Source organism: Phaethon aethereus, assembly GCF_964289735.1.
Source record: "Phaethon aethereus genome assembly, chromosome: 8".
NCBI lineage: Eukaryota > Metazoa > Chordata > Aves > Phaethontiformes > Phaethontidae > Phaethon > Phaethon aethereus.
The window spans coordinates 11,622,715-11,639,193 of record NC_138584.1 but is presented as its reverse complement, the minus strand read 5'-3'; the positions used below and the strand labels follow the sequence as shown (position 1 = coordinate 11,639,193).

Here is a 16,479-nt window from a genome sequence, read left to right as displayed (position 1 = left end):
AAAATGCACTGTATTAAAATGTTTTGGACGTCACCCTTTGGGATGTATTTATCTGTTAATGAAATCGCTGTGTGGAGCTCAAGAACACCTTGCTTGCCAGATTCATGGAGAGGTGCCTACAGGTTGTGTTCTGGTACAGGTTTTAATTAACGGGGGTCACTCTGGCAGGTATCGCTGTGGAGAGCTGAGGCGTATGCTACAGTCAGGCAGCTCTCTGAAAGCGTTGTGGTACTGCCCCTGCATTAGCATGCAGAATGCCTGTTTCTTACGAATTTAGTGTGCCTGAGAGTAGAGGGATTTCAGTCGCCTGCTTTAATCCAATCTTGTTTTACTGAATTATTTATTATTTCCAAGTGATAGGAAAGGTTGGTTCATGCTTCTAAAGAATGGCTGTGAGATATTATAGGGCAAAGCATCTCTTTTTAAATGGAGGGTAGGAATGCAAGTTGCCATGCTTGCTTTCTGTATATTTGATATGGAAACCATGAACAAGTATCTTCCTGATATAAGTTAAAATAAACCAAAAAGTGGGATACCTTAGTGTTAATAATTTGTGCTTGAATTACTGTTTTCATTATTTATTTTAACTTTTAATCAATAGTTACTATCTTTGTTATTCTAACATAAATTTGCCTAATGTTGAAATATTCTGTTGCTGTAAACTTGTGTAGTAAATCTATGTCAGTATATATTAGTCCTTTTGTACCTGTGGGTTTGTGTATGCATTGTTACATTTCTGTAGCTCCTAGTATTTATTTTAGAAGTTACTCTGAAGAGGCATATTAATTACATAAGGATTATATTTGAACACAGGTTTCTAATAATGATACATGATACTTTCCTAGGCAGCTATTGTACTGGAACACATGCAGTGTAGACAGGATGAGAAAATTGTCAATTCTTGGTGTTTCACCAACTAAATTACATAACAATGTGACTATACAAAATATAGATGCTACTTCTCCACTTTTTTTTTTTACATGACCTGGAAACCTTAAGGTTTTTCCGTTTTGGAAACGTTTTTCCGTTTTGCACATTGTCCAAAATGTGCAAAAATGACTGTCCTAATTGTTCGTGGTTTTCTAACAGGACTTAAACCCAACTTTATTCAGCCAGTGCTTGAACTAAACAGTTTTTAGGAGGCGCAATACCAAGACAAAACCCTTGTAGGATATCTGAGAGCATCTTGTCTGTGGACATTTTGTACAATCTAGTGAACTCTAAAGGTACAAAATTTGAACTTCAAAAATCTTATTAAAATGTCACTTGCCTCAGATCTGATTAGCCGCATCAGGAGCTGAGAGGATGGGAATTAAATTCACCAAGGCCATCTATTACTTTTACATACTTCAGCTTTCTAAAGTAGCTTAGCGAAGTGACTGGACTAGAACATTTATGCTTTATTCCAGGAAAAAGAAGGATTTATTTAGTGAGCTCACAAAGCACACTATCTGTTCCAGAAGAGTTTTTGCTACATCTATCCTGATTAACTTCTCCATGTAAACAAAGAATAACATACTATGTTCTTTGGAAGGTTGCACGCCTTTTTAGTTGTGAGCACTTTTTATAAAGCATATTAAGATTTCATATTAAGTTTTTTGTTGGAAGAAAGAGTGAACTACCAATAGCTGTGCAGCCATTATGAGCCACTCGAGGTACAGTAGATCTACTGTGTCTGTTCCTCAGTCATCTCTTTTTCAGACTGACGGGTTTATGTAGCAGTGTCTTGGATGGAAGCCCTTTCACACCTCTGAATATCCATAGAGTCCTTTTCTAACTTAATTTCAAGATCTACTGTAGTCTTTCTCAGACAAGGCAATTGAGTGATGGGGAAATCCCAATTACAAGAAGTATTCATATCAATGAACTGTCAGTTTATACAGTCATGTTCTGTATACCTTTCCTAGTATATCTTACGTGTAACTTTGGCTTTTCTGACTGCTGTTACACGCTGAACTGATGCTTTAACAAAGTTACTCTTTTTAATTCTCAGATCTTGCTTCTGAATAGTAATGGCCAATTCAGAGCCTATCATCTGTACTCAACGTCAAGATATGTCTATGTACCTAGGTTTGCATTTGTCTGTCTGAATTTTACCTGTTATCATAACCAAATCTTCTAAGGCTTTTGTAAAGCTCTTCTCTTGGCCCTTGTGTTAAGTATCTGAGATACCATTGCCAACAAACTTCCTCGCTCTCTTGGTCTTCATGTTGCCATATCAGTCTGCAAAAAGGTACCAAGTTTTTCAGAATTTACTGTTGACCCTCTCTCCACTGTCGGACCCCTTGTTAGTGAGTCCCTAATCTTTCTTTCCTGTATTCTAATCAATGGTATGTCCATGTACCACCATTTCCTCTTACCCTGCATTATTTTAGTGTCCTTAAAACTTCCAGTGTGGAACGTCTTAACAGCTTTTGGAAAGCATTCTGTATCAGTGACATTTGCCGTAATCACAGCGCTGTCAGCCTTTTCTAGTACCACAGAAATTTTTTATTGGGTATCAACAGTTGTCTTTACTGAATGACTTTTTAAGGATTCCTGGATAATTGATGATGTAATAATGAAAGAGACAGAGGCTGCTGTTTTTTATTACCAACATAATCCTGCACACTGTTCGATACTTGGTTTCTTTTACTCTTTAGCCAGCTTGAATAATCTCTGTGATCTCCTTTTATCTTTAATGCTGTGATGAATTCTGAGTTCATCTTCTGAAAGGCCATTATATGCTAAAGAAAAGAAAGCTATTAGTGTGTATTATAAACAACAGTGGAGGCAGGTTTTCTGTTTGGAGAATGTCAGTTTGTGTTGCATTTAAAATAATTTGTTACATAATAATGATCTTATAAAATGCAGCATAATACATGTATCTTCAAAGTGATTATAAGGAAAACAATCAGTACCTAATTAGGAAGTGTTCATTATTAACAAAGTAGTGTTTGTATGAAACAAATACAGGGCAGAGGAAAAATTGAAAGTCATGCATCCATAAGTGAATCACAGAATACACCCACTGATTACATTATTCCTTCCACAGAAATGCATTTGCTAGACTTCTGCATTTTGCAGCTCAGAACAGCAGGAATATGCACTATGAACAAAAACGCTAAGTAGCTATATTACAGTATGGACAGTATTATTTGATCTTAAGAGCTTAAATGTGTCTGTAATCAGCGTGCAAACTTTTCTCTCATGGCAGGTGAGGGCAGAACGGTAGCTTTCAACAAAACAACAGTGTTCTTACCATTATAAAAAGGTACTTCAATTTTCTTTAGATTCAGTTGTTTCCGTTAGATTAATTTTTCTGTCACAGACATCTATGGTTAGCAAAAAACCAGAAAAAGATGATACATATAGAATATTTGCATACTGGTATATGGACTTACACAGTATGAAGCATGTCATATCTTATTGCATATTGTTGAAATACTGGTCTGTATTTAGCAAATGATGGTTTGAATTCAGGAAATGACCTTGTAAAAATGGAAGTAAGAAAAGGAAGTTAGCCTATGTTAGAAACTCTCTGGGAGGGAAAATGAAGAAAAGAAAGTCAGTGCAAACAAAGGGGAAAGACAGAGGCTGAATCAGAGAAAAGTGGGTATTTTCACAGACAATGAGGAATGTATGGAGCGTGGGTAAGAGGTGCATGACAGTTTTTCGTATCTAGAAAAGCTCTCTTAATCTTTCCAGAAGCTCAATGGTCTCTTCCACTTGTACCAGTTAATTAAAAATCCCACACAGACCAAAACCCCCTATTTGCACAAACTTTGTCTCCCTACTGTGACAATCTACTACAGAGAAATCCAGCATACTTTAAGATAGACCATGTTTCAAGTGTGGCTGCACCTGAACGTTACGGAGTGCTGCAGGCAGCTGCTCAGAAGCCCCCAGCTTTGTGTCTGTGTTTTAACCCCATTCCCACTGGCTCCTCTGACTGTTCCTCTGCACTGCCATTAAACTGTGTTTCCAAAGGGGCTGCTAGTATTTGTGGATTCTCTTTTAGCAGGAAGTGGTGGTGGAGACCAACAAAAGTAATGAGCCAGAAAGAAAATGGAACTCCCCATCAGTGTGGATGCTTTCAGCCTAATGGGATCAATGTTGGAGGAGGAGGGAGGTAAAGTACAATCTGATTTGGAGTATCTGGAGCGTCTGGGAATACATCAACCCAGATAGCTCCCAACAAGGTATCTTTTCCATGCACCAATGGCCATAGGGTATACTTTTACTTCAGGAATACTCTCGTGTTCCTGCTTCTGCTCAAAACCAGGAGCTCCTGCAAATGGTGTAGATACAGTGACACCATTTCAGGGTCCTGGTGTTATAAGGGAGTACTTGGCACGGGTTGACTCGGCTCCTTCTGGTGACATGAGTCCTTGGAAAGAAAGGGAGTGGCAGTGACCACCCTGTTCACAACAGCCAAGCAGCGAAAACCATGAGCTTTCTCAGTGGATATAGGTCCAAGCTTTAGGACTCTTTTCCATAAACTTGGTTTTCTTGTGGCAGTGGCTCTGGTGCAGGGGTCACACCCAGACTGTCTTGCAGAGCACAGACTGAAGTCTCTTCTGCCCTGCAGTGAAATGTGACAAATTCTGGTGTTCTCATGCATTGTGATGTCGTGTAAATAAGGTATACTTATTTATGATTGATAATAGTAAATATAACTTACTCTATTTGCAGTATATGAACAGCGCTGTCATCATGCCCTTCCAAGGGTTTTAAGTGGGTCAAAGCATGCGCTGGGCATTTACCTGGCATACCTTACGCCTCCGTCATGTGCAGTAATACGTTTTCCTCATGTGTGTCAGTATTTGCGTCTTTGTAGCACCCGGCAACGCGGGCTGTAAATACGGGAGTCCTGGGCGACGCCCCCGCCCGCCAACCTCAAGGGGGTAAACAGCCGCGCGTTCAACCTCCCGCCCGCCTACCGAAACTGGACTCAGAGGTGACCTCTCCCGGCGATGCGGTGTTCCCCGCCCGGGCCGAGTACGCAGGCCCGGCCGCCCGCGCCTCTGGCCGGGTAAAGCGGCGGGCGGCCGGCAGGCTTTCTTCTCTCGTCCTCTGCCCTGCCCGCGCGGCCGCCCCTCCTTCCCCTGGGCGGGGAGCCCCTGCCCTTGGCTCCCTTCCCCTCGGCTCGCCCCGTCCCCGGCGCGTCCTCCCGGCTGCTCTCCCAGCGCGCTCCGGCGGCGGCTCACTGCCTCTGTCGCCCGCTCATCCGGCACTGCCTGCGTGTAACCGCCGCCATTTTGTGAAGAGAGGCGGAGGCGGTGGCGGTGGCCCGTCGCTAGCGGTACGTGAGGCGGTGTCCCTCCGCCGGCGAAGAGGTGGGGTCGGGGCCCCGCCTCACAGCAGTGGGGCGGGGGAGGCTGGCGGAGAGAAATGACTCCGCGCTGTCTCGGTCTCCTGTGGGGTGTGTAGCCGCAGTGGAGGGCTGGGGCAGGCGCGGCGAGAGGGTGCCGTGCTTCTCGGCAGCCCGGCGGGTGGGGCCGTCCCAGCGGGTCACTACTGGCGGCGGGACGGGATCCTCCCGAGGAGCCCGTTGGCGGTCTAGCCGCCTTCCCGGCCTGGCACTCGTCGTGAGCGCGGTTTGCTCCCCTCCCCCGAAAGGTTACCGACTTTGTGAAGAGGTTTGTTGTGGGAACTTCTTATTAGGTGCGAAAAATTAAGTGGCGAGATCTGGCTTCTGATCCAATAGCGAGGGGGAGCAGCCCGCTTCCAGGCGCCTCGGGTCTGCCCGTGCTCTACCCGCGGGTTTCAGTCAGCAGAGCTCGTCTGGCCGGTGAGCTTTCTGCTGATACTTCACCGCTCCGAATTGCTTTGATTTACGCCGAGAAAAAGCTGTCTGTAAGCACAGAGGTAGCTTTCTGTATTTTTAGAAAGCTGCTGTAAAAAGAAGTTGACAGAGGCTAGTAACGCACGGTACGATTAATTCAGAATAAAGTTACAGTATCTCGTGTACTTTGTTTATGGATTGTGCCATACAAAACGATTCGTGAGAACGTCTGATGCTTTCAGAGTCAACTACTGAAAGTTTCAGAATATAAAAGTTCTAGTTATTTACAGACGCTTAATTCGGCTTCCTTGTATTCAGTAGAGACTTGGAAAATTGATCATAGAGGTTTTTGCTCCTTTTTTGACACCCTGAACAAACAGAGGTGGACTCTAAACACATTTCAAAGTTTATAGCCTTTTTAAATTTGGGTGGACTTTGAAAAGGACAACAAAAGGAGTGGCTTGTGTGGGTCCTGTACTAAATTTCATATCATTTTCAAACCTGATAATTTTGTTTGTTTTCATAACTTAGAAGAATACATGTTTTACTTCTATATCTCATCCTAGAAACAATTAAACTCTCCAAGGATTTAACTATGACTGGCTCTCAAAATGGATAAATTTCCCAACAGATAGTGAAAATCAAAGTTTTTATTCAACTGCAAATGTCTAATACTGAAAACTAACTGTAGATGGATCTGTCTGTATTGTTCCATGCTTCCACTGTTGAAGTATTGCTTTACATTGCATCAACATTGTTAAGACCAAGATTACTTTTAAACAAGGCAGTTTCTAGATCTTTTCAGGGATTGAAAGTTGCTTTCTAGGTTTGCAAATGTATTTCCTAGACTTCAGATTTTTTTTTTTTGTGGTAACGATAAAATATACCTCTCAATGGTAGCAGCTTCTAACAACTGCAACAATTTTCTTTCTAGCATACTGAAGCATGTTTCTGCCAAGATCTGTTAAAGTCAAGAGGACTGCTGATGATGACAAAAGTTGTACAGCAAAGAAGAATAAATTGTCTTCTGGAGGATCTTTGCTAGAGGAGACCACTGAGTTCCAAGACTGTAAATCAGTTAGAACAGAAACTTCTGTTTCAACATGCAATTTGAATGAAGTTGTACAAAGATGCATAGAACCTGTAGCTGCGGATCTTGGTGATGCCAGTAGAACTTTGGGAAAGGACAACCAAAATACTGATGAAAATAACTCTTCAGAAGAACCCATAAAATCCTTCAGCAAATCCCAGCGTTGGGCAGAACCTGGAGAACCTGTATGTGTTGTGTGTGGTCGCTATGGAGAGTATATCTGCGATGAAACAGATGAAGATGTTTGTAGCTTGGAATGTAAAGCCAAACACCTTCTACAATCTCAAGAAAAGGGAAAAAAGCTAAAATCTGATCGACTCACAAAAGCAGAATCTCAAGCAGAAACTCACCTGCTTAATACACCTTATTTTTACAAAGATCATTCCTTTATTTTAGGTTTGCGAGATGAGCAGATTGAGAACCTTAAACTGCAGCTGGGTATTGCTGTCCAGGGCCAGCAAGTTCCAAGACCTATTGTAGAGTTTGAACACTGTGGTTTTCCTGAAACTCTAAACCATAATTTAAAGAATTCTGGCTATGAAGTCCCAACTCCCATACAAATGCAAATGATCCCGGTTGGACTGTTAGGGAGGGATATTGTGGCTAGCGCAGACACGGGCTCCGGAAAAACAGCAGCCTTCCTACTCCCTGTTATTATGAAAGTTTTGAAAGAGGTAATGAAACTTTGTGTGTTTAGAGAAAGTGGTTTGCAACTTTGTCTTTTGGATTCCGAATGTAACTGAGAATGTAATTGCAGTGTTTTTTATGAACATTCAGTGATTTATTTTACTTTTGATTGATGGAGCATTGCTTCTTGGAGAGTTGGAGGTGCTGATTATTTTTAATGACTTTGAATGGTTTTTCACTTTTGTCAGCAGATAAAGCAACTCTATTACCTATTGTACAGTCTCTCCTTGTTAAGAAAGGTAACTAAATTCTGTGGTAAACTTCTTAAAATAGAAAGTGAAAATAATTCCAGACACTCTGCAAGTACTTGTTCTATGTCTTTGTATATCAGATGTCTGAAAGAGATTATTTTGCATTTTCATAATTTCACAGAGTAATTTCCGTCAGAATATGTTCGACTGACCATTAAATAACTACAGGAATTTGGGGTTATATAATTTCTGAAATTGTCTAGTTATACTGTCTCCCCTTCGGTAGTGTAGGGAAAAGGCAATTAAGAAAACTTTTGCTTTGTAAGAACATGAATGTATGATAAGAAGTAGTGGCAAATAGTATTCTGTAACTTGTGTGTGGTTCAGTATTGCTTTTTGCTTTAGTGGTTTTATTAAAAAAAGGACAAATCAGAATATATTTGAAAATTCTGGACCTGATTCTAGTTGATGGTTTGGACTTTAGATGCCTTTATATATATACACACACACTCACACATGCACGTCTCTATGTATATGTAATTTTTTTTTCAAATGAATAATTTAAAGATTATTTAAGTAAGTCTTTTAAAGTACTGTAGCATTAGTTTGAAGAATGGAAGCATTATATAGGAACATTTAAGAACAGGAGTATTACAGTCCAGTATCTCCTCTGTCTGATTATCACTAAAGTCTGCAAGATAATTATAAGCTGACAATAACATACACAAAATTGGAGCCCCAATGAATAATGCTTAATTTCTTTACATGATCTTTCTCATCCTTCATCTTCAGAGTACTTTACAAGTTAATATATATGTCGAGAGAGAGTTTAATTTTGTTGTTTAAAATAATTTTCATTTGTAATGTAGAAGAGAGATGAGATGTTAAGAGCATAAGGGTAATCTGGTTATGAGATATTTGATGTTTCCTGGGTTTTCCGCATCTACATAGGTGCCTTTTTTTATGGTGGTAAGTTGTTCAGTTAAACACTGTTGCCCAGTGTTGAAAATAACTTGAAAAGCCTTTCCTGACACAAGTATTTAACTATGTAGTTCTTTGATGATGTAGTGGGAAAGGAACAACCTCCTACTATTGTTCACTTATCAATATTCCAGTTGAAGACCAAGACAGACAGCCATACCATACAGAAAACTGTTAAGTGAATTTGTATCTGTATAGGAGAGAGCTTTGTTTATTTTATGAAGAGGTGATCAGTATTACTGAAATAATGCATCTTGCAGCTAGACCATTATTCTGCCCTTTTTTTTTCTCCTCTGTTTTACCTTATGTTCTTTTTACGTTGTTAGTATATGTTAACTGGACTTAGGAATCTATATTAATCTGAGAGGAATTAATCTTAGTTACTACCTGCAATTTTGTGTTTTCTGGGTTGCAGAAGTATCAGTGAGTTGTTAATTTGGTTGAAGATCTTTATATAAGCAACAACAAAAAAAAATAAGACTAGCATTTTAATGAGTCATCTCTACCTGCCTGACTAATAGTGGGTCAGAGGGGTTACTGATTTTGTTTTTAAATTTCAGAGACATATGTTTCTGCAGTATAAAGTTCCTATCACTGCTTATCTTCTCTGGCTATTACTTAATGTTTTTATTGGGTGGTGTGCAAGACTGCAAAGGGAAATAGTCTGTTCCTGTAATATGAAGACTTCCAAAAACTTTTTTTTATATGATCTCTAGATTCAACTAGCATCCTGTGTTTTGAGTTCATGTGGAATTTATTCTGAATTTCTGTTACAGATTCAGTGCAATAACTAAAATAGCTAGTAGTCATTTGTAAAGATTGCTTTTTTCTTTCTTGGCCTTTTTTTTGTCGTCAGGAAGCTATTCTAACAGTATACTTACACATGAATTAATTTTTTGTTTTCAAAAATTGAGTAATTGAGGTATAAACTTCCTTGGCCTGCATTGTTGAAGGTGTAATCTCTTTCTACCTGCTGGTCTTCAGATAGAAAGAGTATTAGCAGTTTAATTGTGAACACAGTAGCTGCACTATAGACGTTGTATTTTAGTATTGGGAGATTTAATCTTGAAAGCTTTTTATTTAAACAATAAAGCAATTCTGTATTCAACAGATTTTCCCCCTTCTTTTTAGACAGAAACTCCAGCTGCCCTTATTTTGGCACCAACGAGGGAGTTAGCAATTCAGATAGAGAGACAAGCTAAAGAACTGATGGCTGGTTTACCCAACATGAGAACAGTTCTCTTGGTAGGAGGTTTACCACTGCCACCACAGCTTCACCGTCTCAAGCAAAGTGTTAAGGTAAGGACTATAGTGTGGAAAGATCCTGTGGAGAGTTATGTTTTCATGACATTCACAGAAAAGAAAACTGTTACTGTTGGCATGTATGGACACACAAAGGCGTGTTTTTCCTAACCCTAAACTACTAAAATAGTTGTTAGGTCTTGAAAATTTTACAGTGATACATTTTTTTAAAAATGTTTTTACTTCTAATTAAACATATAATAGCTTTTTTGGTTTTGAAAAAGCTTCATGCATGATATTGCTGCTTTCAAAGACTGAAACATGCCATTTTATTAGACAAGGAGTTGTAATTTACAGCAAAAATAGTTTTGTTTTTAATGCAGATTACATTGCTTGTACTGAGACACTTCCATTAGTTCTAAAAAGTCCATTTCCTTTTGAAGCTTCATAATTTATTATCTATAAAAGTTTTAAGACTTATTTGAACATAAGTAATTTCACTAATTAGTGCCCTTCTCACCTAGGTGCTATAACTTTACAGTTTTTCTAGAACAGGCATCTGTCCTTTCATGCAATTTCTGACTCATGGGCTGTTTTGGTTTTTTTTTTTTGTCTTTTGTTAGGTTATAATAGCAACACCTGGAAGACTTCTTGAGATTTTAAAGCAAAGTTCTGTTCAACTGCATGGCATAAAAATTGTAGTGGTGGATGAAGTAAGTTTTCAGTTATCAGGGCTGTATTGCCTATACAGAGGTCCATGAAGAGGCAGTGTGGGTGCCTAGTCAAACTGATTAAACATACAGAGTGTTCATTATAAAGATAAAATATATTTCTTAAGAGAAAAAATTAATTTTTAACACATTTTGAAATGTGTTTGAACAATGCATGTCCTATTGGCTATAAAAGACTTAGATACCTGTGATGGTAATACTGCTAGACCAGTGTGAACCATTTAAGTTTTATTTTCTCACTTAGCTTTTCTTCTGACTGAAAATACTGCTGCATTTGGATTATTACATGCCAGTCACGCACATTATGGTTCTTCTGCCAATTCAAGTTCAGGATTCTGCTGTTTATGGAAAAATCTGGTACAAATCTAATATTTTTCACTTAGGTGGATACCATGTTAAAAATGGGTTTCCAGCAGCAAGTGTTGGATATTTTGGAAGACATCTCTCACAATCATCAAACCATTCTGGTGTCAGCCACGATTCCAGTGGGCATTGAACACTTAGCAAATCAGCTTCTGCACAATTTTGTAAGAATAACAGTTGGTGAAAAGAATCTGCCGTGTTCCAATGTTCGCCAAATTATCTTGTGGATAGAAGAACCATCTAAAAAGAAAAAGCTGTTTGAAATACTAAATGTAAGTGTAGTATTTTTCTCATAAGAAGAACTTATAAACTTGTTCATGTCTCCACACATCTCTGTCAGGTTCTCATCTTTAATTCTAATCTGTATGTAAGTGAAGAGGTGGAGTGCGGCTAAGCATGTAACTGCACTAACTAGCTCAGTAGTTCTGCAATGTAGCCGCTTTAATGGCAGTTTCAGGGATTACTCCACCCCCGTTGCTCGCAGGTCCTTCTGTGCAGCAGCAAACTAGATTCCTGTGCTGGGATCCAAGTTAAAAATTATAATTTTGGTAATTTTTTTAGTGTTTTGCAGTATGGCATCACACAGATTTGTACTGGTTATCTGTGAGTCGTGGAGGAACAAGATTTTCTTAAACTGTTATAGCTGCTATATGGCCTGGGAGAGGTTTGTCATTTTAAAAGTCATTAAAGAAACTGGTGAGAAAGCTAATTTAGTTCTTGCTTGAATTTTCTTTATATGAATAATAGTATATATCTTTTATGAGTGCTTTGGGGAGGGCAAGAATTTTGGACTCTTGGTTGAGGTTATCCAAGAAGTAAATAAGAATCTTTAACTGAACCTCAGAACTTAAAGAAATTCAGAATTTCTTTGTAACATTTAAAGAAACATGAAAGAAAGCTTTGACTTCTAAAAAAAATGCATGTATTGATATAAACTTCTGACTCTACAAATCATTATATGTTTATGATGTACAGATTGATACAGTTCATGGCTGGTATCTTACTCCTCCTTATCTAGAGTGTAAGAACATTTATTCATCTGAAAGTGTTGCTAATGTTGGAGATAATGAGCAGAAGAAATTGAATCCAAGTTGCTGATGGCTTACATTTACACAAGATTACAGCAGCAAACTGTTGTAATACCTTTTTACGTAAACTGTTTAATTTTACAGGATAAGAAACTCTTCAAGCCTCCAGTGTTGGTATTTGTGGACTGTAAGCTAGGAGCAGATCTCTTGAGTGATGCTGTTCATAAGATTACAGGATTGCAGTGTACAGCTATGCATTCTGAAAAGTCTCAGGTGGAAAGAACAGACATATTACAGGTTTGTGCCTTCTAAAGTTACGGGTTTTTTTCATAGCTTTAAAATGGCAGGTGTGGGTTGTTTTTTTTTTCTTGGGTGGCTTAATTTGAATGAGTTAAGTCATAATTCACTGCTTTTCTGCAGTAAAACCTGGAATATTGCTGGGGGAGATGAGAGACAGATGGGACCAAGCAAAACTGTAGATAATAATGCCATTTAAAATGTGGGTAAATACTGGAGACTCTTTCCTGGGTTATTTGCTTTGAAATGGGAATTTAAATATGCACTTAACTTTAATTGATGATTTTATAAATTAAAATTGTGGTTTTGATTTCTCTTTAATTAGTGCTCTGAATTATATTCCTCTTCAAATCAAGAATACAGGGGGGCATTCTCTCTTCTGCAATAGAATAATCCCACTGGGTGTATTCTTACACTGTATAACTAACCCTAGCCTGTGCTTGGAGAGGTTCAGGATATAAATAAGGAAAAAAGAATTAATTTTTGTTTATTCCTCCCTTGCCAGGGATTACTTCAACAGAAGTATGAAGTTATAGTAAGTACTGGAGTCCTTGGGCGTGGGCTTGACTTAGTCAACGTCAAATTGGTAGTAAATTTTGATATGCCTTCAAGTATGGATGAATATGTACATCAGGTAAATAAATTAATTGCTGAAATATGACATCTACCCGTGGAAATGTAAATTTAAATTTGAATGTAAACGTAAAGATTATTTTCCTTTTCATAGTATTGTTTTTATAGGAAAGAGAGGTAGGTGCTGAATATCTCTGCCATAAGTCTCTTAAGTAAATTACTAAAATCTAGAACACTGTTCTTGTATCTGCTATGTAAGTTACTAAAACCTAGAAGAGGGTTCTTACATCAATGATGTTTGCAGTATTATTCTTCCTGTTTTGTACTCTCTTGTATCATTTTCTGTCTATAGAAAGCAAAGTTTACCACGTTTTTACTATCTATGTGAAGAAGGGCTAAATACCCCTCTTTCTGCTGCAGCTCATCTGCAGTGTGGGATATGCATGTCATACAATCGGGAGACCAGTCGTGAACTTTCTTTTCATTCCCTTTTCCTACTCCAGTATCTCCTTTGTTGTTTTTTGTTTGTTTGTTTTGTTGTTGAGGACTTCTTGCTTTAGAAAAGATGGTGTGTGGGTTGTGCATATGTGTGTATTTATGTGTATGTATACACACTCCAACCCCAGTTTGGCTAGCAGATCAAAAGAACCAATGATTACCCTCTTTTTGACACTTAGGAAGCCACGGTACTCTTAGTACTGTGTCTAGTTTTGAGATCAATACTGCAAGAAAAGCCAACAAACTGGAGAGAGTCCAGACAAAGTTAGGGGCCTGGCACAAGTGACACGTGAAGAGGGGCAGAGGGAACTGGGCTTGTTTGGGCTGGAGTAGAGATTTAATTTCTGTCTCTGTTTGGTAACAGGTGGTTACAGAGGAGACAGAGCCAGACTCTTCCTGGAGATGCACAGTGAAAGGACAAGAGCCACTGTCACAACTTGCAGCAAGGGAAGTTCTGGCCTGATAACAGGGAAGAATGTTTTTCACAGTGAGACTAGTCAGGCAGTGGAGCAGGCTGCCCAGGGAGGTTGTGGGACCTTTGTGCTTAGAGACACTCGAAACTCCCTAGTACAAGACTCTGAGCGAACTGGTCTAACTTTGAAGTTCAGCTCTGTCCTGAATAGTTGGGAAGGACCTCTGGAAGTCATCCAGTCTCATGAACTCCTGAAATATTCTGGGTTACTAACTGCAGTGTACCTCTCTGGTTTTTAATTATCTTTCTGCTAAAGTTTCAAGTGAGTAGTAAATAAATATAAATGATCTTTCCTAGCATCAAAACTATACCGATGTTAACATACTGTCTGTTCCTAAATAATCTTTGTAGATTCTCTTCTAATTTGTTCAAGTACTTTGGAGAATATTGAGAAATAACTTCAAGTTACTAGAACATTGAAAGTGAAGGGCTTTTTTATGGTCATGCTTAAAGGTGTCATGCTTGATACAAGATACATCTAAGTGGCATTGCTATAATAAACATTTTAAAAAATGTTTTGCTTGGACCAGATTTACTGTAAGCCTTGGCCTGTAGGCCCATGTCATATATCTCAGCATCAATATTGGACTTCTGGTATGTCCCATAAGCAAGCGGTGATTTTAGATGCATTTAAGATAAAGCTTCAGATCTGCATATCCTGAATTCAGGATGTTTATTAAAACTTTCTGCTTAGAGGATGAGACAAAGAGATTTGGCACCTGACTTTGTCTGGACTCCCTCTGGTTTGGTGGCTTTTCTTATAGTGATGTTCTCAAAACTAGACACAGTAGTAGGAGTACTGTGGCTTGCTAAGTGCCAAAAAGAGATTTGTTACTTAGGTAAGTTGCTGTTTTATAACAGAAGATAAATTTTAAGGATATATGGAGGGCTTCCACTTGCTAACTTAAAATGAGTTTTTGCTTTTTCAGGTTGGAAGAGCAGGAAGGTTGGGTCACAGTGGAACTGCAATCACTTTTATCAATAACAACAGCAAGAAGCTCTTTTGGGATGTTGTGAAGAGAGTAAAACCAACGGGCACCATTCTTCCCCCACAGCTGCTTAATTCCCCATATCTTCATGACCAAAAGAGAAGGGAACAACAGAGACTTAAACAATTACAGAATAGCCTTGTAACAGGCGATAATATTATGGACATTATTAGAAAACATGACAAAAATAATTCTCAGAGGTAATAAAGATATAGTTATCTTATGTAATTATAATGCAAGTATGATTAAAAATAAACATGGAGTCATGATGCCTTGTATATTGCCTTTTTAAAGTAAGTTTATGTATTCAGTTTTTTAAGGAGTCTCTAGGTAGTGCCTAGTAAAAATACTCTGTAAGCCTTTTTCAAAACCAGTAATCTTTGGTCTTGCTTGCAACATAAACTGAGAAGATACTCTGTATTTTGTTTTAATATTTCTGAATAATTGTTTCACAAGAAACCTGAAACAGTCTTCTGGTAATTTTTATGTCATTATATTGAGGTAAGATCTTTGCAAAGGACACCTTCCTCCTGCTACTCTCTCCCCCCAAAAACCAAAAAACAGTGACAGGTTAGTCTCTGAACACAAGCCTCAAGTGCTCCCTGTTAGTTTACATAAAAGCTTTCAGGGGGAACATTTCTCCAAATCCTCAGCATGCGCTCTGGGGGTTCCTTATATGCATATATGCATATAACGTATATACAAGTTTTGTCTGTAAAGAGTACTGAAAGTTTAGCTTCTCCTTTATTGTCTGTGGACCAGTTAAAACTCCTGCTCAAGCACTTTACAATAGCAGAACTGCTCTGTTATTAGCGTAACTTCATTGTAGAGAAATAGGATAAACCACATGAGTTAAATAAGAAACTGTGTTCTTAGTTAATGAAACATTATAGTTAATATATAACTGATCATATTTCCTGACTTACAACTCATTTAAGCATAACTTGCCATGCTCTGACACCAGATGCTGTTTATTTTTTTTTTGGGAAACAAGACAAACTGTATTAAGGTAGTATTGTGTGACTTACTGTCTAAAGTCTGAGATAGAATCAAAACTTCCCTCTTTTTTTTTTTTTTTTTCTTCTTATAGAGCAAGGCTTGGCCAATTGCTTTCATCAGACCTTTCATGCTGCTGTGATGCATCATCCCTTTTTGGCAGACTGAGATGTCCAAGGTAGTTAGGCGTTAGCCCTGTGCATTTTATGTCTACTCTTTGGCCAAAGCACAGCAATACGACAGCCAGACTTTGTTTGGTAGCAAACTAATTTTTAAAAGCTTAGTAGCTTTCTACCCCCCCTCCCCGAAACAAAAACAGTAGGTCTTACTGCTCCGAGACAGATGACATAAGCATGGCACTGGGGGCAGGGGTTCTTCAACAGTAACAGGTTTATACACTTATCAGTGACAAATGTCTCCTATGAATTCTGATCATCTGGTATGTATCTGTTTATTATTATTTCCTCTATTTTCTATGCACTGTTGTTACTACTTAACGTAATCTGATGGGGTAATCTCAAGTTTTTAACTTGCCCCCGCCCCCCCGCCCCGTCCTTTGGCGTTCGTCTCCCTC

General features: G+C 38.7%; 1 protein-coding gene across 1 annotated transcript; it reads left to right on the top strand.

The window, feature by feature from the left end:
- Nucleotides 1-6,489: 6,489 nt before the first annotated feature.
- Nucleotides 6,490-15,113, top strand: DDX59 (DEAD-box helicase 59; the record flags this gene model as incomplete). Its single annotated transcript, XM_082002973.1, has 7 exons — nucleotides 6,490-7,531; nucleotides 9,848-10,015; nucleotides 10,582-10,671; nucleotides 11,073-11,324; nucleotides 12,225-12,377; nucleotides 12,883-13,011; nucleotides 14,850-15,113. The coding sequence occupies exons 1-7, from the start codon at nucleotides 6,713-6,715 to the stop codon at nucleotides 15,111-15,113; spliced, it is 1,875 nt and encodes a 624-aa protein (XP_081859099.1). The 5' UTR covers nucleotides 6,490-6,712.
- Nucleotides 15,114-16,479: the final 1,366 nt, after the last annotated feature.